Raw genomic sequence first — 24,444 nt, forward strand, 5'->3', positions numbered from 1 at the left:
ATGACATAATTAAAGCTGTTTGAGGAGTTTGGTAGGTCATTGATATAAATGGTGAACAACAAGGGGCCAAGGATGCTGCCTTGAGGAACTCCTGAATTGATCTTTTGCAGTCTTGAATCATTTTCATTCCATCTTACGTACTGCCATCTATCACGCAAATAACTTTCTAGCAACTTTGAGGCAATCCCTCGTATTCCATAATGTGCCAACTTACTGAGAAGAATTTCATGATCAACACAGTCAAAAGCCTTGCTCAAATCCAAAAAAATACCAGCAGTGAACTTTTTTTCTTCTGATGCCTTACCAATGCTGCGAACTAGTTCAAGTAATGCCATTTCAGTTGAAAATTTTTTTCTAAATCCATATTGATTTTCGGAGATAATGTTATACTTATCCAAAAAAGATGATAATTTATTGTGAATAATTTTTTCATATATCTTTGAGAAACCGGGTAGTAGTGAGATAGGCCTAAAATTTGAGATTTCATCATTGTTTTTTGATTTTTGAATCGGTATCACTTTGGCTATTTTAAATATTTTTGGAAATATGCTTTTTTCTAATGAAGCATTTATGAAGTGTGTTAGAATTTGTATCGTTGAATGTATTGTGGCTAAAATTATTTGGGACGGAATATTATCGTATCCACAAGACAGTTTTGGTTTCAGAGATCTTGTTGCTTGAAAGACGTTGTCACTGAACTTATGAACATTGAATTTTGAATACTGTTTTTCATTGGTTTTTTATATTCAAAAGTTTTAACAAAATTTACGTTAAGTTTCTCGGCGATAGAAACAAAGTGATCATTTAGAGCATTTTCTGGATCATTTACAATCTGGCCATTTCTTTTCAGATGTATATTATTACTTTTTGAGTCGTTATTTGATCTCCTCAGAACATCATTCATAATTTTCCATGATTTTTTCATATCATGTTTGTTATTTTCTAGAATATTATGGAAATACTGTTTCTTTGCGTTGTTTTTTATTTTTTTATAAATTTTATTTGCAGATTTATAATTATTATTGTTTTCATCATTTGGGATTTTAAGGAATTTTTTAAACAATCGATTTTTAGCTTTCAGTATCTTTTTATTTTCACTATTGAACCATGGCTTTTGTTTGCTGATCTTATTAATTTTATTATTACTTACTTGGCAGCATTTTATCATACAACATTTGAAAAGCTCGACAAATTTTACCCAAGCCATTTCGACATCCCAACAATCATATACGTCGGTCCAATCAATTTCACAAAGTCGTTTATTTAAGTTGCTGATTCGATTTGATGAGGACAAGAATTTTGTTGAAGGAACTACGATGAGTTTTTCTTTTTTTACTTGTTTGCTGAAAGAAATTTGTGTGAGGACTGGCAAATGATCAGACAAATCACAGGCCAACACTCCTTGCAAGCACACATTCAACGAGCCATCTACAAATATGTTGTCAATAACTGATTGTTTGTTTGCTGTTATTCTGGTGGGGAGATTTATTAATTTACAAAGACCGTGCAGATCCATGATTTGTTGCAGTTGGTTATTATTGCTGTTTATATCGTCAGTTAAGTTTATGTTGAAGTCTCCTGTGACCACGATGTGTTTATTTTTTTCATTTAAACGTGTCAGGACATCATCGATTGATTCGCAAAAAGTTCCAACAGAACACGAAGGTGGTCGGTAAGCAACAACAACAACAATGTTTTTAAACTGCGCTTCATTGGCAATCTCTATGGCAAATATCTCAAGTGTTGTTGTCAAGGAGTCATTTAAATCGTGCCGTGCTTTAACGTTGTGTGTGTTTCTAACAAAGACTCCTACACCACCACCGTTTTTATTTATACGATTTTTACCGAGGTAGCAGTAACCATTCATTAAAACCATGTCCATATCACGATCTGATAGCCAGCTTTCACTGATTGCTATTACGTCAAATTTCAATTTAAACTTGTCAAGAAATTCGTTCAATTCATCAATTTTGTTTTTTAAACTTCTAATATTAAAATGGATCAAACTGAAGAGAACGTCATTTTTTGAAATGTGTTTAGTGTTGAAATTATTTATTTCCTTTACATCTTCAAACATTTGACAATTACTTGTGAGAGTTTTGTTCCTTGTAACGTTATCTTCGTCATCCATGATTGGGATCGATGTTGAGGTTAAAATTGTCGTCGGTGTTTTTGTTCATTGTAGCACCATCTGGTTGTTTGTTGCTCGATTGGTTGTTTATATTGTTAATAGTTTTGTCGTTTTTATTGAAAATTCATTCACGGATTAGTACGGAGCTGGGCCAGTTTGAAGGCGACATCACCTTGTTGAATTCCGCCGCTGGTACGCACAATCTGAATGATGTAAAGCTTGGAGGATCGTCTGTGTCATTTTTCTTCGAGACAGGGAGACATGTGATGACCTTGATGCCTTTGCTCTCGCAGTGTTTCACAATCATGGTGCTGTTTGGAAGGTCAACGTTGCCCACGTAAAAAATTTTTTTCTTTATTATTTGTTTGGAAGCAGTAAAAAAAGAATCATCTGCTTGTGAGCCGACAATCTTTGAGGGTTTGTTTGAAGTATTTTTATTGTTTGCCGTTTTGTTTATCGGTGGAAGCAATCTCGATTTATTTTTTGCTTGCTTCTTTGGACTAATGTAAAATTGTCATCAACTTGACTGTCATCTGATTGTGTTTCATTTTTCATCTTGTTAACCCAAGAAATTTTAGGATTTATAATCGGAGTATTTGTTATTTCTTTGCTGTCGTTCAGGTGGATATTGTTGTTGTTGTACGTTTTATCTGAACTTGTTGAAATGTTGTTTGTACATGTCAATGCAGCTGTCAACTTGTTTAGAACATTTTTATTTGTGTCCAACAATTGGTTTATTTTATTTTCAATTTTTTCGTTTTTTATGAATAAGTCCGTTAAATTAGTTAACGGATTATTTGGAATTCTTTTAATATTAAGAATTACAAAAGTTGGCAGAAGCTGAGCCATTTCATTTTCCAAAATAAATTTTAATAAATCAATAACATCTAAAGTTTTATCAATTTTAGTGTTACCTCTGGATTTATTGAACAATTTCTCTTTTTTCTCTTTTTTAAGATTTTCAATTTCATTAATCAGAATTTTTTTTGCAGCTGATAATTCTTCATGTGAAAAAAAATCAGAAACTAAATTTTGAAAATTTACTTTGTCAAAATTTTCACTATTTTCAAGAAAATACCAGAGAACTTCTGAAACGAGCAGTCTTTTAGTCGCCATTATATCAAAAAATCTATGTATGTATGTATGTATGTATGTATGTATGTATGTATGTATGTATGTATGTATGTATGTATGTATGTATGTATGTATGTATGTATGTATGTATGTATGTATGTATGTATGTATGTATGTATGTATGTATGTATGTATGTATGTATGTATGTATGTATGTATGTATGTATGTATGTATGTATGTATGTATGTATGTATGTATGTATGTATGTATGTATGTATGTATGTATGTATGTATGTATGTATGTATGTATGTATGTATGTATGTATGTATGTATGTATGTATGTATGTATGTATGTATGTATGTATGTATGTATGTATGTATGTGTGTATGTATGTATGTATGCAAGGTACATATTTATGTTTATTCAGTTACGGGACGTGAGACTCGTTCAAACTAATACATGTTGACGGAACATAAAATTGAGAGTTCCAACGTCTGCATGAATTTGTGTGTTTACCTTCCTTTAATAGGTTTGCTTGCTTGTGTGTGTGTGTGTGTGTGCGTGTGTGCGCGCATGTATATATATATATATATATATATATATATATAAGTTTATTGATTTTTATAGTTTGAATATGTGTGTTATAGTAATTTTTTTTGTTCAAGTGCGAATATTCATTATAAACGTATCTAGGAAGATGTGGTGTTACATTTTTGTCCGCAATAATTAGACAGGGGATTAAACTTGTTATTTACTAAAACATTTTCAAAATTTTTACGAAGAGCTTGTTTAAAAACCGAATTATTAAAAAAAAGGAAAATGTTTGTAGATGTGATTAAAGGATTTTGTCTTCCAACCAAAAAATACTGAAAATAAATTTTTTTACGTAAGTTTACCTGTCAAAATCTTGTGTTTTATCACAAAAGTTTCACCGGCAGTTTTGTGCATATTTTTTCATAGTTTGTACAATTTTAGCTAATGATTCAGTTGCGTGCCTGTTGCTTACAGGATTTATGCTGTTTCGAGACGTGCGTTACTGCTGTTATAATAGAATGGAAGTGACAGAAAGCACACATGCTTCTCTTGTTTATTGGCTTGTAAACATTTTTGTTCGGCTGTCATGTCGTCAACTCATCGACAGAATGTTCTGAACTTTCCAGATCCAACTGGCTTCGATGTTACTCAGCATTTTATTTTGACATGCTGTAGTACCGTGTAGTGAACATTTTTTAATAAATGTTTTTAATATCGTGTCTATTTTGCTGCATTGGTGTACGATAAATTTTTCTTGTGAGAACTTTTCTTGAATGAATTTTTGCAGGTAGAGTTGGTAGGAGCAGTGCAGGTCGAAAGTGGATGTAATCTTTTGTTTTTTTTTAAATTTTTTACTTTTACAACAATCATAATATTATAGTTATAATGTATTTTGAGATAAAATGGTTATTGCGGTAAGAGAAAATATTGCTGTCATCTTATGAGATGACAAATGCGATAAAAATATTTTTAAAAATTGTCTAAGCATCGAGGGTCAAATCTGTCAATATATGTTTTTATTTAAAAATAAACAAACTTAATTTTTATTTAAAAAATGCTACTCGTAAAACTAGTAGTAAAACTACTAGTAAAACAACGAAACCTAACAATAAGTTAATTCATAAAGGACTAATCACTGCAAGCACTTGCAGTTGTTTTAGACAGGACATCCCCGTATCGAATGCTGCGAGATGTGAAAAAGAAATAATTACAGCACGTCTATAAAACATCATCTGGGCTCCTAATGCTTTGCAAAATGTTTCCATTGGGAGTTAAATGTAAAAGCAAAATCTTATAAAAAAATACTCATAGATAAATAATTTCAGATGTTGATAAAAGATCCTAGCAACAAAACATTGCATTCATTGCCAAGTAGTAGTAGTAGTAGTAGTAGCGGTAGTAGTACTAGCAGTAGTAGTAGTAGTAGTAGTAGTAGTAGTAGTAGTAGTAGTAGTAGTAGTAGTAGTAGTAGTAGTAGTAGCAGCAGCAGTAGTAGTGGCAGAGTTGTGGACATGGATGTTGTAATATCTAGGAATGCATGAACATCAGGTATTATTATCAGCAAAATCGTGCTTTCCCTAATTGCTAGGTTGTCATCATTAGTTGGCTCGTCATCACGTTGTCATCGTCTTCATCAATCTAATCATTTTCATCGCCATCATCATCGTTACAATCTTCATTATTGTCATCACTTCAATCAAACCTTCATCACTCTCTACGTCTTCGTCATTGCCATTGTTATTAATGTTACCATTTAATCATTTTTATACTCGCCATAATTAACATTTAAATCAGCATCATCATATCATCATTTTACGTAACTATTGAATGATACTATCACTTTATCATACCCGTAACCATCATCATGTTAACCATCGTCGTCATCATCATCACCATCATCTCCATGGTCACCATCATCGTCATCAAATTTACCTGAATGTGAGGAAATACAATCTTGCTTATGCAAACAAACAGTTCTTTCAATTAACTAGATGATAAGTAACTGCCTCATCATCATCATAATATCATCATCATCATCAATATCATCTGTGTGGTTACCATCATCACCATTATCAGTCATCATTATCATCATCACCACCGTCATCATCCTTATCATCATCGTCATCCCCATTATTATTTTAGTTATTAACATAATTTATTCTTCCACCAAGAAACAGCACACACACACACACACACACACATCCACACACGCACAAGCTCATGCTACTAATTCTTGTTTATCTTAACACGCAACTTAAATACGCACGCCAAAATATGCGTACAAACATAACTTTAAAATTACACAATATATACGCAGACATAAATACACACACACATTCACACAAACTTTTTCAAAGATACAAAACGCATACAATGAGGCAAATAATTATACATATATGTATGCCAAACATGCACACTTGCGCAAGCTTATATACAAACACACACACACACACACACACACCACACACCACACATAACAAGAAAATGTAAACGAATTAAGTTTTCATTTAAACAAACCATGGATGTCTCTCTGTGGCCGAACCTTTCAAAATCAATTTACGAGCGAAGCATCAGATCATGAAAAATATAGTGTTGATGTGGCAATGAAGTAATTTTTAACATGTAACAAATACTTAAATATTACCCTAAACAAGCTAGTTTAGATGGTCATTACTTTTAAATAAATTGAATTTGTTTTGAATTCAAAATTGAAATTGAATTTGAAATTGAAAAAAGAAATTGAATCAAACCTAAGCACTCTAGCTAACCTAATGCTAAACTAATATTATCGCATAATATACCTGTTAACAAATTACAAAACCCGAAAAATAAATTATTGTTTAAATCATAAAAATGTTTACAAGAAAATAATTCATTGATGATGTTCATTCAATCAGTACAAAAATAAAGTAATCACGATTGGAATTAAAAAAAATTTCGTCGTAGATTTATAGAACGCAGTAATATATTTTGATGTTTCTTATTTTGAGGCTTCTTGCAACAGAAAAGATTTTCCAGCAGATCCAGCAAAATTCAATCTAATAAAACTTTGACACTAGACCTACCACTATTGCCACTACCACAGCCCTGCTTCATCTCGCCAGTGTCATAATACCCAGGAGGACTCAAACTCCCTCCTTGCCGGTAGTCAGTGACCTTGCTGACAATCTCGGAGAAGGCAGGTCTGTCCGTGGGATTCGTACTCCAGCATTTTTTCATGACGTCTTCATATCTGGATGAATTTGTGTAAAAAAACTTTTTTTTAAACTCAGAGTGGTAATTATTATTAATGGGTGTTACTGTATTTTATTCTAATCGGAGTACGAAGTTTGATTAGCAATAAATTGGAAGTTAACATGATGAGTGGGCAGTCGTCGGGTTTGTCCATTTTGAGGCCCGCGATGATGGCGTCCATGGCATCATGGCTTGAAGTGTTTGGATAGGGACTGCTTCCTTTGTGATTATTTTTCAATTAGTCGATCTAACAACTTCATACAATTGATTATTTTGAAATAACATAAAAGGTATTTGACAGCACAACATTTTTTGGAAAATTCTTTTAAAAAGGACAAGAAATCAAGAGTAATAGACACCAGAACATAAGAAAATAGAGAAAGAGAGAGAGAGAGAGAGAGAGAGAGAGAGAGAGAGAAAAGCGGCAATGAATTTTGATATTTATATTATTACATGATGTTACTAAATTCAAAAATTTATTAAAAAAAGCTTCATGATTTAGTAGCAGCCAAACATGCAAGTGCGTAAGACATGAAAAAATGTGAATGAAACAAAGAGGTGTCAACCTACAAATTTTTTCGTTAAATTCAATTTAATTAATATAACAAATTTTTTATCACGATGTTCTTTACCTCTAGTATAAATTTCCCAGAGCGTGATAGCGTACGACCAGGCGTCTGACTTGTTACTGTAGGTTGGTGAGGAGCAGTTGATAGTCTGCAGTGTTTCAGGAGCCAGCCACTTCACAGGAACTGAAGCCTGGTTGAGAATGAAACAATAATTAACACTGCAACATATAAACATAGAAACGCCTACTGTCTGCCTGTTGTTTTATTTAATGAAAATGATTCGCCAAGCTCATATATCTTGATTCGACCTACACGGCCAGGTTTTATATGTAACATTCGATGTTGCCCTTGCTAATGTAGGCACATGATTGAATGTTTCTATTTGAGACTGGCCTCAAAATGTTCGAATAAATGAGACATGAAAATAGAAAATAAAAAATATAGGTAAATAAATAAATAATAAAATGAATAAACTAATTAATTAATTAATTAAAATAAATTGAAATTGTGGAAGAGTTCTAGCAGTCATAAACGAATGCTTCCAACCTAAACATTGACGATTAAATAAAAATTAAAAGTTTTGCAACGAATCGAAAATATAATTAAGAGTATATACGAAGTGAGGTCATAAACAATTGTTCCTGCTACCTTCTCATCAAAAACAGGTCCAAATCCAATAAGTTTGGCCACATATTGGTTGAATTCTTTCGTCAACAAAACATTTTTGACAGACAATCTTTTGTGCACAATCTAAAAATTATGGATTGAAAATTAAATCAAAACCTTCATAAAAGATGTTTTAGTACAACATTATAAAGCCTTGTTCTGCGTTATCATTAAATTACACATAGGAATTGAAATATCTTTACCGACCTGAGCAATACCATGGTAAATACCGGGTGCCTTATAATGCTCTGGTTCAATCGCAACAAATTATTAGCCTCATCTCAATTAATTGCATGATGCGCACTTTGCCACATAAATGGCAGTGATTGATTAAAAAAAAACATAAAAATAGTTCATCTAAAGAAAATTTCAGGACCTTGCATTTGTGGAGATGTTCCACCCCTTTGGAAATGTTTAAGGCAAAAGTTATTATTTCGTCTGAAACTTCTGGGGTCACGTGTTCCAGGTGTTCCAGCCATTTGGTCAGCGGCATTTCACAATACTCCATTACGATCATTGCTCCTATGTTTACAAACGTTGTTTCATCAAACAAGTATAAATAATGATTAAAGTTATTTAAAATTAATAATATTATAAATTAACACATATTCAAAGCTGTATATTCATGCTCATTTTATAATCAGTTTCGTTCATTGTGTAGTATTTTTTTATGACATATTCAATTTATATAACAATGATAACAAGTACTGCTTGATAAAATTTTCCAATTGAAGTTTAAACATAAATTTGAAAGCTGATAACTGTTAAACGTTAAAAAATAGTACGCAGATGATTAAATTAATTATGTAATTCATTTGATGAAACAACTTGTAAATTAACCGTAAGGTCCTTGAACGGTGGCGATAAATTTCACAATATTTTCGTGAGTTTTCAAATTACTGAAAAATTTCACCTTTGTATTCATGAAATCTTTCTCCTTCGAGTTTGCCCCGTCTTAAAAATGTTTTGAGAAAAAAGTTAAAAAAAAATGTTGCACGTATGTTGTGAAGAATTAAAAATGTTCCAAACTCTTCAAGGACTTGACAGCAACGGATCCGATCTTCAGCCGGTCATCGTTGATAGAAGCCCTGTTTATGACCATCAACTTTCCACGACTTATAACTTCTTTCATATTCAAACTTTCCTTTGAAAGGTTAATTAATGCGTTGTTCATGCCACGGTCAGTGTATATGTAGCCGTCTTTGGCATCGAAGTATTGGTCTGGTTGCTCGTAGCTCGGAGGAGTTACCTGAACGAGAATTCAAAATGAATTTCTGAAATAATTGTTTCTAAATTTTATCAAATTTTATTTTCAATCGACCTCAAGGCTAGTAGAGTAGAGTTCGTTTTGAGTAGAGACTGGATCAGCTGTTCTTGACTTGTTGGCCATAATTCTCATGCTAGCGACAGCTTGGTTCATTATTTTGGGCATTGGTTTTTTAAGCATGTATATTCTTACAAGAAATATGATGATTACGACAAGAATAGCAAACAGAATTAGCACACCTGGAAATTAAATATAGCACTATCGTGAATAGATGTAATGAGATTTCTTTTAATAAAAATTCTAACAAATGACTATGGCTGCGATCTGTCCGGGCTGCAGTTTAGAAACTGTGGCGTTAAAATAAATAAATTAAAATGCAAACATTTGAAAATTTAAATATTTTAATTTTCAAACCTGGTCTGCAAGAGAGTTCAGTAACACCATTTAGCTAAAAATTGTTTCAAAAAGTTTTTTATTAAATTCGCAAATCAAAATAATTTTCACAACAAAAATTTACTTTAGCAATTTTTTCGGAAGATGAAACGCCGGCGTTGTTTATGGCACTGATCCTCATTTCAAGTTGCTCGATTTTTATTCGGTCCAGCCAGCAGTGATCAATCTCCACTGTTTGAAAATAATTGTAGCACTTGCCAAGTGTTGAGCAGTAACAAGTCGAATCACTCTCCGTACATTCGCCTTCTAACACCTGAATACATTATTTTGCAATAAATAATAAAGTTTTTAAAAATTAAAAAATGTATAATTTAGATTGAGAAAAAGTGTCAAATTAATGTTTTCACCTCTCGCTTAATTTTTTTATTTTTGTTGGGGGGATCTCTCAATTTCGGCTCTACTGAGCCAGACTTGAATGGATTCTGATTAATGCCATCGTACAAACTGAAGTTGATTAGTTTCAATCCACTGTCCTGCTCTTTTATTAGAAAGGAAACGCTGCAAAATTATTACAAGAGTTGAAATAATGTATAAACTGTTATAGCAACAAAAGGTGAGGCAAGAACCTGGATGTGTAGATGTTGGGATAGTTCACGAGGAAGGTGTAGTTGTAAACTTCCGGTGGGCTCGTATCGACTCGAACGAACAAATGTTCAGTTACTTTGGCACCAACAACATCCATGCACGACAGCTGAATGGCGAGAGTGCCCCCGTCACGTATGTCTTCCGTGTAATTGAGTCTCAGGCGATTGACAGTTGAGTCGTAACTTCGACTGTCCGCGAAGTTGAGAGCTGCACCGGCGTTAAAATTATCAACGTAGTATGCCACCTCGTAATTTGTGATTCCGTTTTGTAAGCCATTGAATCGGCTGATGTTTCTCTGTCCGTAGCATTTTTTGAATGAACCTAAATCGTCGATCCCACTCTTCAGAGGTTTCACCGGTAAGTTCCACTCATCATTGAATTTGGAGTTGCTAATGAAATAATCTTTCCACAATAATGTGAAATATTTTGGTTTTAAAGCGTTTGCATTAGTAACCCACCATGTCTTTGAATTTTTATCATTATTTACGATCTCTTCAATTGTTATAGGTTTGGTTTCGTCAACTTTTAAATTTCCACTGTTAGTGAATATAAAGATATTTCTAGCTTTTGCGGAGTTATTAGCTTGATCGAAGACAGTCAACTCAATGGAGTAGACACCTGCATTGTTGAGATTAAAACTGAAAACGTTGTTGCCAGCTTGCAGATCGTTGGACCAAACAGGCGAGACAACATTTTCAAGTTCGTTCGATGCCCCACCGGGCTGCAACTTGTAGACATCGATGTGGTACCTCGACACGCCCGAGTCCGCATCCTCCCATCTTTGTACCTCAGCCTGGATCGTTGGATCCTATCGTCGAATTTCGTTATTTAAGAAGTTATTGTTCAAAATGGCTTAATTGGTTGATTTTTTACTAAAACCTTTATTAAATTTTTGCGTTAGTTCAATGTTTACAAAAAAATAAACTAATAAAATGAGCGAAGTTTGCATATTAATTATATTTTTTGTTCATATGACTGATTTTTTTTTACCAATTTTGTATTCAAAGTTTTGGTAAATGTTGATCATTGGCTCGATTGTTTTTCAATTTTGCATGTTTTGAATTTTATGTTTGTACTTGCTTGACTAAAGGTTAAGAAGTTGTTTTTGCTTTCATTGAAATGTGACTTACCGAGATAATATCTTCCTTCAAGTAGATGGGGAACGTCGGACAGTCAGCAGCGGCATTGTTGAGGCAGTGTGTCGGTGCGTTGTTGTCGAACTTCACTGAAGATGACCTCGAAGTTTGGCCTCCTGTGAAATATTGTTTCGAAAAAGTGCTTCCAAATGCATTTGATGCCTTGCTGCCGATTTTGTTTCCACCAACCCGTGCGTATGACGTTATGTTGAACCTGTTTGATGAAAGGTCTGCGTTATAAACAAAGTACGTACATCGATAGATGAAAATGAAAACAATAATTTTTAAATGCTGAAAATCACTTTTAAATGTTCTAAAATTATGTTAGATATCTCTTACCCATTTCCGTGTCTCGTTGACAAACCGAGGGTGCTGATTTTAACATCCAATAAACACAATCCAGATTTTTGCGGATTTTCATTATTAAATAGGGGACAAGTTTGCAGTATGGAATTTTCTTTATTTTATAATTTGATTTTATTTTTTTTAATTCATTTAAAAATAAAATTTTTGTATCCTACCTTTTATTTGAAAGCCAGCTTCAGCAATTCCGTATTGAATTGGTTGCTGAACATACGCAACGTTTGGAAATGGAAAGTTGGATTTGAACTCAACTTCCGAACTTAACTGCAGAAAATCCAAACCAGCGCTATTGATCCAGAGAGTCTCCGGCTGCACGTTGGAAGGTGCACAATAAGTTTTGCCAATAATTCTATCAGTTGACTTGAATGTTATTTCGCAACTTTTCACAATCGCTGATTCGCTAGCTGCAAGAAAGGAATTGACCAATTGGCATTTTTCACTTGAACATTTTGTAAAATATTTTTACGAAACTTCAGCGTCTATTTTCTAATAAAAGAGCATGATTCTGAGGTTAAAAACAATGAAAAGTCTGAAAACATCGTTAAAAGAATTAATTTTAAAAAAATCTCTAAACATAAAATATTTAAATGATAAACTTCTTGCGTTTACATCTAAACATTCAAAATTTGTACAAAAGTTTTGAAATGCCCGTAACGTACATTGCTGGCAGTCGGACCCAGAGAAAAGCGTGGGACACTTGCAGACTAAATCGATGCAGGTGCCAGGATAGCATGATATCGTCTCGCTACATGCAACTGAGCGTTATTTGAATATATCTTCAATTTAATTCAATTTAATTGCATTCAATTTAAATTATTTTTAAAAAAATTATACAACAAAATCTGTTTAATTTAAACCATCTGAAGTTTTATGAAATAAAATTTTGGTTTTGCTTAAGTGTCGAACGAAACTCCACAGCTTCGTTTAAACGAAATTCAATAACGTTGGAATAAATTAGAGTTGTAAGTCTTTTTTTCATACAACAGATTTTTATTTTTCAAATTACTATTTTGTTTTGCAAAAACGTAAATTGTATTTAATGTGATGGATTGTATGTAATGATTCATATGCCACTTATCTACAAGTTTTGCTAGCAGTCCAATCAATAATACAACAAAATCTGCTCAGATGAGATTGAAAGTTAATAAGGTAAGAAGAATCATTCAATAAAGTTTTAATAACAGTTAATAAATTTAACAATGAAATATTTTACAGTTGAATCTCCGAGCAACTAAAATTGATTTGAAAATTGTAAGAATGTACAACATTTGTTTAAATTTTAAATTTGAATCAAACGAATCGAAAAGATTGTTCATTGTTAGCCATTGTTTTTTCTAAATCGCGGACAGAATTTTTATTTTACTTTAAATTTAATTAACAGCTGTAAAAACCGCATAACACAATTAACATTATATTATTTTGACGAATAAATAAACTTCATCCCCAAAGTCACATCAACAAAAAATGACCCGAAAGAACCACAATGAGGAAATAATTTGAAACGAACCATTCGTGCATGTGCTTCCTGTCTTGAGGCAGTCGCAGACACCTGGGTTGATACAAGTCTGACCTTCTTTGCAGTTCAAGCAGACCGCTGGGGAGCAACATTTTTTGAAAAATCAACTCTACTTTGACACGTATATTTTTTTATAAACTTGGTTTGAAAAATGTTCTATCAGATTATTTTAAAAACTGAACTGACTGACGTGTGTTACAGTTCGGTAGGCCGGTCCATCCATCCTCACACGTTCGCACTTCATAATTCTCCGTGAAATAGTTCACAACGCAAGAAAGGTAACTTGAATTTTGATAAAAAATTGTAATGTGAAGCTGACCTCGTATATTTTTAATCTGAATTTATTTTAAACTAGCAGCCAGTGATTCCGATCTCTAGATGCAGTATCATAAAATAGCAGTCGAATTATACGCGGAGGTAAATATGTTTAATTGTATGCGACCCTTCAACTGTATGGCGTTATGTCAAAGTCATTATATTTTTTGCGTTTATCTGTCGTTGTTTTTAAATGCCTTTGTGACAAAATGTTTACAGAGAATGAACAAATATCATTGTTTTGGCAAAAATTTAATTAGATACTGACATGTAAAATTGCTTTTTTTAAATACGGCGAGAGAAGTCAAAATGGGTCAAAATTCGACTCCTGGTAGAAGTCGATGCCGGCAACGACAGTGTATGAAAATATGTTGAATTATTTGTTTTGCAGAAAAAAACTTACAGAACAAATAAATTGCTAGGTGAATTACTAAAATGTAGGTGAATTACTAAGATGTAGATGAGTTAATAAGATGCAGGTAAATTACTAAGATAAAAGTGAATTACTAAAATGTAGATGAATTACTAAGATGTAGATGAGTTAATAAGATGCAGGTAAATTACTAAGATAAAAGTGAATTACTAAAATGTAGGTGAATTACTAAGTAAATGGCTGAATTACTAGGAGTTGGATGACTTACTAAGAAGTGGAACAGGATTTGAAAATCCACCAGCCGCTACAACTTCTCGACGACGATGTCGAACAATCTCTCCTCGAGACTAATCTACTGTCCGTGGTGATTCTGACGTGATCACTTTGTGTGCGTGTGCGTGTGAGAGTGTGTGCATGTGTGTGTGTGTGTGTGTGTGTGTGTGTGTGTGTGTGTGTGTGTGTGTGAGAAAGAGATAGATTGCGTGTGTATGACTGAATAGTTGTATGTGATTGAATGACTGAATGAACGTTCTGACAAACTGACAATTATCAGAGAAATTTTCAAAAATGTAAAAGAGCCAATCATAAATTAGAAGCAATTTTATTAATGAATCGTATAAATCACACACGAGTATGATAATAAGAACGATCGTTTTTCAAAGAGCATACCGCATCCGAATCAAGTTACAAAATTGTCGGTTACAAAATAAAAATGTCAAATTTTAATTCCAAGATGGACATATAAAAATCGACTTACCTTTTAACCGTAGGGACCACAAGAGTACCGACCAACAAGACATTCAACAACGCGACAAGTTTCATCGATATGATGTACTATCATAAAGAAGGACGTGAAATAATTATTGAACTGTTGAAATTAAAAATTTTATTTCGCAAAATTTCTACAAAATAAATTTTATAGAAAATGTCATTTAAAAACTTTAACCAGGTCGCTTTTAAAGACAAGAACTCATTCAAGCGTTAAGAACCCACACACGCACACACGTGTATATATATATATATATATACGTGTGTGCGCACATACACGCACATACACACACACACACACACGCCATACAAGTATATTATTTTCATAATTTTCGTTTCATCATCGTCAACGTCACCATTGCATTATTTATATTTGTGTGGCATTGTTTTGTTTAATTACCATCAATAGCAAGTAGTTAACGATGTCGATGCACAGTGTATCACCATATTAACATTAATTAACATTAATTAACATCTTCACTTATTTAAATCAAAATCAAATCAAATCAAATTTTATTCAATCAATCCAAATTAATAATAATTAAGTGATGATTAGGAGACCAAAGCTAAAAGAAAACAAAATTCTTGTGTCGCAGGCCACCGTTCACAAATTGTTCATTCTAACACAATTTTTAAGTAAATTTATAATTCATCACAAAATTAACATAATTCACAATTTACATGATTCTAATTAAATAAAAATTTTACTTTTTTTCAATAAATATTTTTTTATTTTGTTTTTAAACAAATGCAAGGAATTTGTAGTCTTTATATCAACAGGAAGTTTCTCCCAGATTCCGGGACCGGTATGTTTTAAACTTCCACCAAGCAGTGTTATTCTTGCAGGTGGTGTATAGAGCAGAGGAGAATGTCGAGTGAACTTTGACTGCACAGCTTTTCCGAATTCGAAGAAGTCATTAAAAGATGTTGGTAATTGATAATGTAGGAACTTGAACATAATTAATTATAATTTAATTATAATAATTAATTCCCTTTTCAATATTTTCCTGAGGCCCCAACGACAAATATACAGTGCAACTCATCACGCACGAACGCACTGCATGTGTGCAGGCGGGGATCTCTTTGCGATCGAATCTGGTCTCTTCAATAGCAGCGCCAGGTACCATACCGCTACACCATCGCGTCGTCAGATATTAATGTGTTAATATTACAAAGTACAAAATGATAAACTGATATATAAAGTGCAATGCCTTTGTTCTTAACGTTAATAACATCACATTAATTCAACAATATTTATGAATATTTTGTGATTATTGTACAATAATGATAATAGCAAACATACAACAAAAACAACGACAACAATTAAACAACAATATCAGATACATTCTAATAAAATCATATTAATAAAAGAGGGAAAATGATAATATTTTGTCAAAGTTGTTAATTTGGTTCAGCAAACATTGCACAGCTTGACTCGAATCACAAACAACAATGTATGAGCCGCATTGGTAATTTTATAAAAATTTCCCTTGACGTTAAATTTTATAACAAATTTCATTTCTAATTTTAAACATTCTACAAAGCTTAGGCATTTCAACTAATTAACAAAGTCATAGCTGTTATGTACGAGACGCATTAAGACCTAAACATGATTTCTGTGAAAATTTTAATGATTAATATGTTGTATTAATAAGGTTTTCACAAAAACAAAATGCTGGCAATATATATATATTTCACAAAACCTTATTAATACAGCATTGTATACAGCATTGAAAACCTTATTAATACAGCATATTATTATTAATATATTGCATATTAATAATAATATGCTGTATTAATAAGGTTTTCACAAAAACCAAATGCTGGCAATATATATATATATATATATATATATATATATATATATATATATATATATATATATATATATATATATCACTTGTTTATTTGCTCGGTAATTTTTAGTAAAAGTGTTTTTTGGGTTTTTTTTTGTCTTGCCACTCTGTAAATATACCGTAATTAATCTTTTGTTAGCTTCGACGTGCATACATACAGATGGTAAATAATTCAGATAGCATAATTTAAATTGAACACATATGCATACCTAATCACAAATACCTACACGAACATATTTAGAGGCATACATGTTACGTACTAGAGGTGAGCATGGGAGCGGGAATCCCATGCCTTCCATGGGATTCTTTATATTACTATAATTTTATACAATACTATAACTCTATACAATTTTATATAACCCTTTAAAACTCTATATAACTCTTCGTAGCTCTATAAAACTTTATACAACTCAACTCTATATCTGTGTTGAAAATTTTTGAAAATAGAAAAAATGTGGAACATGGGAGGGGAGGGAAACAGCAAGAATGAGTTAATAAATAAAATAGGAAATGGAAATTTTTGGGAACGTTGTCATAAATGGGATTTTGGGAAAGAATCGGAAATGAGAAAAAAATGGGAGCGAATTTGGAACAAACTTCAATTCCCGATCACCTCTACTACGTAATAATGGTACACACACACACAAACACACATAATCACACACACAACCACACGCACACACACACACACAAATAAACATAGACAAACACAAACACATAGAGAAACAGTCAGGCATCAAAATAACGCACATACATGCACGACTGAGTGAGCGAGGTGAAATCACCTAGATAGAGAATAATGAACTAGAGTAATTCAAAGTTTATTTAACATCTAAATTTATTTATAGCAATGACCAAATCAGTCTGTCCAGAGCACACAAGACAAGCAAATATTTGAAAATAATTGAATCGGTTAGAAAGGAATATTTTAAAGTGGGTTACATTTCTTTTTAGGAAAATCCTTTTCTAAAAATAACTTCGTTCAATTTTATGCATCAAACAACTAAGGAAATTTTATATCCGCTCGTATGCAACAACGTGTTAATAAGACGATGTGTCTTTTGTTGAGAAGGGTTCTATGCCATTAAATATTTGATAATAAGTTTGACAAACACATACAACAAAGAACAATCTAACACAATGTAAATACATGCGCGTGCACACACATACATACACACACACACACAGACACACACAGCACACGCATAACTCACATGCAGACTCCCACAACACACAGACCCAAAACACACAAACCCAAAACACAAACGCACAAAGACAGAATTTTTCACATCTTACAAAACCCCTAGCATATATCTGATTTGAATGATCTGATGAAATTTGGATATGAACTTAAACCGAATAAATACATTATTTAATGATTTAAAAATTTGTTTATGTCATTAAAAACGTTCTGTGTTTTAAAGCGGCAAGGTACAGCGTAATTTTAGCTAGGTACGTAAACACGTTAGGCGCGTAATTTTTTGTTAGCAGCAATCGCATCACGACTGAAACAATAAAATAGCAATAAAAACAACAACTAATAGGTAATCAATAATAATAATAATAATAAATAAAAATAAAAATAATAAAATTTTATACAGCGTCTTCCTGATTGCTGCTAGGTTAATTCTTTTTTATTTTTCTTCTTTATATTATTAGCTTGGGTTGGTTCAGTACAAATTTTCAACAATAAATGCAAACGTTTGACGATATATTCAATGTCCCAGTACATATGATTAGATATATATATATATATATATATATATATATATATATATATATATATATATATATATATGTATGTATGTATGCTTCAACAAATTGTTAATATTAACATAAAATTAACATAACATTAACGCCATACTAACATTAAAATAACGTAACATTAATATCATTGTATTCAAAATAAGAAAATAAATTATAAAAAGCCAGGGAAATTAACAATAGACGAAAAGAAACCCGACATATATCTGATTGGAATGATCTGGTGAAATTTGGATATGAATTTAAACCAAATAAATACATCGTTAAATGTTTTAAAAATTTAATTATGCCATTAAATCAAAGTTATCATTGATTTTCGTGTGAAAATTTATCGTCATGAGTTCTTCTCGCCCAGGCTTCTAATCCGCCATTTTGTGAAAATCTTGAAAACTAATTATTATCACCAATCGGATGCTACATATGTATGTATCGTTGTGTGTGTGTGTGTGTGAGAGAGTGAGTGAGTGAGTGAGTGAGTGAGCGAGCGAGCGAGCGGGTGAGTGAGTGCAAACATAGCTACACAAACATATGTGATATACAAACACATAAACACAGATAGTACGCAAAAATATCCACACACAGACACACATATACAAACACATACACATATATACAAACACACACACACGCACGTGTGCATGCATAGAAATACACAAAATAAAATTTCCTCTTTTTCCCCAAGATACCTTTCTTTTGAAGAAATTTTAAAATCCATAGCTTGCCATTCTATATTTTATATTTCGAGTGATCACGATATGACAAAACATTTGAAGCATTGTAGATTAGTTTGTACAACATTCATCTATTCTAGTTTTGTTGATAATAGTGTTGTAGTTTTTTTTTTTTTTTTTTGAATATTACGTTGATTTTATATCTATCATTTTATACACCATGCCGTGTTCATACGCTGTCACACACAAATACAAACACACACACACATACGCACACACATAAACACCCAGAAAGAGAGAGAGAAAAAAAGAGAGAGAGACACACACACACACAGACGCACGCACAGACGCACGCACACACACAAACACAATGTTTGAGTAATTAGTGACTTAAGTAAATTAAGAATAAAAATGTTGAAAAATTCGAATTACAATAAATGATATTGATAATAAGAATAATAATAATATAATAATAATAATAATAATAATAACAATGATAATAATAATAATAATAATAATAATAGGATGAATAACATCAAGCATAATAAGATCAAAAACATTAAAAATTAAGGTAAATTTTTTAAGATTAAATACATAAATAACGCAGGCAGCAATGAAGTTGTTACAAAAACACAGTAGTTACTAAATTAATTTACCTATTTATTCACTGTGCCCAATAAATAAATTTAAAACCGGCCTCTCTATATATCGAATTTTTAATGTAATTTTCATTACAAGCAACATCACATTAATCATGTACGTTATCGAAATATGACATGCGTGAAATATCACATTAAAAATTTTGTGACAGTAATCATAGAACTAAATGTCCTTTGTGTAATGAATAACATCAAGGTTGTCAACTTTTATTAAATCTTTCTCTCTCTCCCTCTCTCTCTCTCTCTCTCTCTCTCTCTCTCTCTCTCTCTCTCTCTCTCTCTCTCTCTCTCTCTCTCTCTCTCTCTCTCTCTCTCTCTCTCTCTCTCTCTCTCTCTCTCTCTCTCTAGCTTGTTAATTCAACTATGAGATAAGTCAAATTCAGATAAAAAAATGTTGAGTTAACGATCTTAAAAATGGAGTTACAACAAAAAATGGATTGTTATAAAAATGCAATTTGTCCTGTTGTAATGTGTTTTTAATGAAATAAATAGAGTGATATTGACTTTCATCTACGTAGAATAAAAAAACTTTTGCCTACTCTTCTCCTTCTTGTTACTTCGTTAGTCTTATCTAGGATTGATTATTGTAACTCGCTCTACTATGGTCTTCCTGACTCTATACTCTATCCTTTAAGTAAAGCTTTTAACTCTGCTGCTCGTCTAGTTGCTCGTGCCCCTTTCTTTTCTCATATATCTCCATATCTTGTTCTCTTGCACTGGCTACTTATAAAATATAGAATAATTTTTAAAATTTGCACGTTCATGTATAAGTCTCAATCTAAATTATTTCCTAAGTACTTATCAGATATATTAATTGAACCTAAACGCCCCGGTTTACGATCGTCTTCTTCTTCTCGCTTTTTCTTAACTCGTGTTAAACACTCTTTTGCCAAATCTGCTTTTGCTTTTTCTGGTCCTTTTCTCTGGACTCTCTACCTACTTCTCTAACTATTTCTCCATCACTTGCGAAGTTCAGAGCGGATCTCAAGACCCATCTGTTTTCAAAATTAATTGAGGAGCGCTGTTGAACATCGCGGAAATAGCGCTTTATAAGCTAATTGATTGATTGATTGATTGATTGATCGAGAGATGAAATTATTGTTCTTTGTTGCTTCATTAAACTTTTGTGCAAAAATAATCTCATCATTAACCATCATTCGTCACTATCATCACATTCATCATTTTCTTTATTTCGCATTATCATTCAAACCATTATTACTAAGAAATCTCCTTCTTCATCATCATTGTCGTTGTCATTACCATCGTCATCACCACCAACAACATCATCGTCATCATCATAGTCATCAACATCATCATCATCATCATATCCTTATTCACGTCAAGTAAGCGTCTAATTAAAATGCAACAGTTTGCTGGATATATTGTAGAATAGAAACAATGGTCCTTTCGCGTTTATTTAAAATCACAAAGACCATGAAAAAGAGACGATGCTGATTTTCAAACTCATAAAACAAACACTAGTACGGATACAGCGTAGATGCACTGATCACTCTGATATATCGTAGAAACAATGATCATTGGAGCAATCCTGGCCTCCCAAATTAGTGGAAGAAATTTGACAATGGACATAAGGAGACCTGCCGTAGTCGTTGAGACAGGGATCACCGAAGTTTACTTTCGCCTTGCGACTCTCTAACAATGAGGACCTCATCGCGGTGCAGTTTCGCGCGTTTAAGAAAGTGGGCGCCATTAAAGTTTCTGTAAGGAGTTAATTAAAAGATATTATTGATCTGAGAAAATTTTAATCAAATTTCAAAAATAATTAATTTAAAAACTACTTTTTGAATTATAGATTATATTCCTTTTGCAAACGGGCGTAACTTTGTTCAGAAAGTTGGTTGGCACCTTGCTTCGATCGTTACCGTCGTTAATAAACATAGTTGAGTTTCCTACACGTTGTTCCTTCTCTAGCCTTCTGTTGTTCATGTTGGTGGGTATGTATTTGTTGAAACAGTTTTTGTTTGCGCGTCTGCTCATGGCATGGCAAGGATGGCAAACTGGTGATGTTGGCTTCAAACAGTTGTAATTTCGTCCTTGCCCATAATTCTGACTGCGTGTGCCTAGAAAGTTATTCACATTCACCTGATTTTCTTCATTCAATGATACTGACGAAGAGGAGAATGACTGAAGCTCGGAAGAAGATGATGACGAACAGATGACGTGAAAGGGCTGACGGAACAATGGACTGGATTTGTGGCGGCGGTAGCAAGGTAGATGATGGTGTTGGGTACTTTGATCGAATGGAGTGCTGCTGTCCATAGCGTAAGTAGCCATGTTCACATTAGGACCGCTTGATATTTTCATTCTGTCTTCTTTTTTATGTCTGCAAGAATTGTTTGTGCTGTGACGCATATCCCAGTTGGAACCACGAACATCGGAGTTTGGGGAAGAGTTAGGCATGTAAATGCCTCCTCTCCAGCACTCATCATCGGTATTCTTATGTAAATACATATAGTTAAACTTTTTAGGATTTTTAATTTTGGTCACCCCAAATATGTTTTGTGGAGATTGTTCAACATTTTTTTTATTTGTTTCTTGTTTAGAATTGGAACAAGTCTTGTTACTGAATGCGGTTGAATGCCGACATCCACTGTTAAACTTCAAGCCGTTGTTATATTCGAGAACGTTGGAAAACTTATCTGAGTAACATGAAACTGGGGAATAACGTTTTGAAGAAAATTTCTTTGTTGACATCGTGTGCGGAAAATAATCATTGGTCATACACTTTTCAGGAGAATATCGAGAAGATGAAAATTGCTGCTTAGGTTTATATTTTTTTGGTGAACAATTTTTTGACAAAAATGTTTTAGGTGAGAACTTTTTACGTGAAAACCTTTTTGACAAAACATTTTCCTCCCGCTCAAGAGATGGAGGATGGAAGCCGTTCAAACTTGAATTCTTATCTGACGATTTAAAAACATCAACTGACGTTTCTAGATTAGAATAAAATATCTTTGGTGACAAACTCTTCAAACCCGGAGAAACATTTGTTCGACTTTTTTGTTTTTTGTGTAACTTTCTGTACTGTTCCTTTATTTTTGGCAGCACGTTCTGCAGCTGCTCGTTGTCTCTCAGTACCTTCACATAATTGATGTCCGATGCAGCCAGGATATCGTGCTGTCGTGACAGGTTGAGAGGTTTGCTGAAATCTTTCAAACAATCTTTAAAAATTTTTGAAAAACTGTTTTTAATCGATATTAGTTCAAAATGAAATAGATCATGTGTTCATTTACGTTTATAAATTACATTATTTTATAGTTTCATTTTTATGCAACAGATAAAAAATATTTTCTACCATATACGTATATACTAATAAAACACAGAGCAAAACTACATCAACAATGATACAAAATAAAAAGAACCTAAACATTTAAAACAAAGCAAAACTTTTTTGATCGGTGTTATCGAAGCAGCCACTGTCTTCATCAGAATCCTTCAACTCATCGACGAAGCAAATATTCATGCGGCCGTTCTTGTTCTTGTTCTGATGCGGATAGCAAACCGCGGGCGAGTGGCCATCGTCGTCGCTAAAAACCGGAGAGGATTTTAGTTTGTGAGCTTCGCGACAGTGTTTCTTCACTGGAAGGACACGCGGCGTGGCTAAACTCGTGTCGGAAAACCTTCTGAAGTGCAAATTTGGTTTGGGACTGAGAATATTTTTCTTGGCAGCGACTCGGCGGTGTAGTTCGTCTGAACTGACGCTACTGCAACGACGTCGAGATGAATAGTTGTGGCGAGTGCCTGGCTGCTTCCAATGAATGCTATCGAGCAATAGCAAGTTCGATTTACTAGCGTTGTCGTCGTCGTCGTCATCATCATCATTATTTGAACTTTCGCTGGCTCCGTGCAATTTGGACCAGTTAGGAACGTGGTGGTTCTGTTTGGAGTTGTTGTTAGCAGATTTCATTTTGAAGTACTGCCCTTGCTGACGTTTGCAATTTTTATTCCTTCGCAGGTTTTCTGTTCTACAAACGTCTGTCTGCTTATACTGTGGAAAGTTCTGTTGCTGATTTTGTTGCTGGTGTGGCTGAAGATGTTGGTGTTGCAAGTATTGTTGATGTAGTTGATGTTGTTCGTGTTGTTGGTGCGGCTGGTGTGAAGGGAGCTGTTTGTATTGACTACTTCGTTGTTTAACTTCACGTTGTTCACCATGCTGTTTACGTTTATGTTCTAACTGTTGTTCAAGTTGTTGACTGTTCGATTTAATCTGTTTTTGATGAGGCTGGTTTTGTTGATGTTGTTGTTCAAAATGTGTATGTGGTTGTTGTGGTTGTTGGTTTTGTGGTTGACATCGTTTTTGTTGCGGTTGATGTGTTTGTTCATTTTGCTTTTTTTCTTGTAGTGGATTATATCTTTTCAGCTGATGTGATTGATTATTGTGTTTATCTTCATGTTTTTGACGACGTTGTTGTTCAAACTGTTCATACTGCTGATGAGTTTCCTTGTAATGCTGGTTTCGAGAACGCTGTTGTCGTTGTTTACCTTG

The 24,444-nt window shown here is 33.1% G+C and overlaps 4 protein-coding genes across 4 annotated transcripts in view; all 4 read right to left on the bottom strand.

The window, feature by feature from the left end:
- Positions 1–661: 661 nt before the first annotated feature.
- Positions 662–2,131, bottom strand: HELRODRAFT_176712 (hypothetical protein; the record flags this gene model as incomplete). Its single annotated transcript, XM_009024066.1, has 1 exon — positions 662–2,131. The coding sequence occupies one exon, from the start codon at positions 2,129–2,131 to the stop codon at positions 662–664; it is 1,470 nt and encodes a 489-aa protein (XP_009022314.1).
- Positions 2,132–2,255: 124 nt separating this feature from the next.
- HELRODRAFT_176713 (hypothetical protein) lies at positions 2,256–3,247 on the bottom strand (the record flags this gene model as incomplete). The annotated part of the gene is made up of 2 exons (XM_009024067.1): positions 2,256–2,540; positions 2,654–3,247. 2 exons carry the CDS (start codon positions 3,245–3,247, stop codon positions 2,256–2,258), a joined length of 879 nt encoding a protein of 292 aa, XP_009022315.1.
- A 3,528-nt stretch (positions 3,248–6,775) lies between these two features.
- On the bottom strand, positions 6,776–15,041 carry HELRODRAFT_176714 (hypothetical protein; the record flags this gene model as incomplete). Its single annotated transcript, XM_009024068.1, has 20 exons — positions 6,776–6,974; positions 7,099–7,195; positions 7,609–7,735; positions 8,194–8,295; positions 8,588–8,733; positions 9,052–9,165; positions 9,241–9,460; positions 9,533–9,717; positions 9,893–9,926; positions 9,996–10,184; positions 10,279–10,429; positions 10,498–11,324; positions 11,647–11,866; positions 11,992–12,109; positions 12,174–12,419; positions 12,675–12,770; positions 13,523–13,609; positions 13,722–13,813; positions 14,488–14,601; positions 14,977–15,041. The coding sequence occupies 20 exons, from the start codon at positions 15,039–15,041 to the stop codon at positions 6,776–6,778; spliced, it is 3,429 nt and encodes a 1,142-aa protein (XP_009022316.1).
- A 6,403-nt stretch (positions 15,042–21,444) lies between these two features.
- Positions 21,445–24,444, bottom strand: part of HELRODRAFT_176715 (hypothetical protein) — a gene marked incomplete at both ends in the record, with an annotated part of 5,433 nt that continues 2,433 nt past the window's right edge. Inside the window, 4 exons of the mRNA XM_009024069.1 lie at positions 21,445–21,656; positions 21,821–23,119; positions 23,346–23,835; positions 23,889–24,048. Coding sequence (XP_009022317.1) covers positions 21,445–21,656; positions 21,821–23,119; positions 23,346–23,835; positions 23,889–24,048 — 2,161 coding nt within the window. The remainder of the gene's footprint in view (positions 21,657–21,820; positions 23,120–23,345; positions 23,836–23,888; positions 24,049–24,444) is intronic.

Source organism: Helobdella robusta, assembly GCF_000326865.2.
Source record: "Helobdella robusta unplaced genomic scaffold HELROscaffold_39, whole genome shotgun sequence".
Taxonomy (NCBI): Eukaryota; Metazoa; Annelida; class Clitellata; order Rhynchobdellida; family Glossiphoniidae; genus Helobdella; species Helobdella robusta.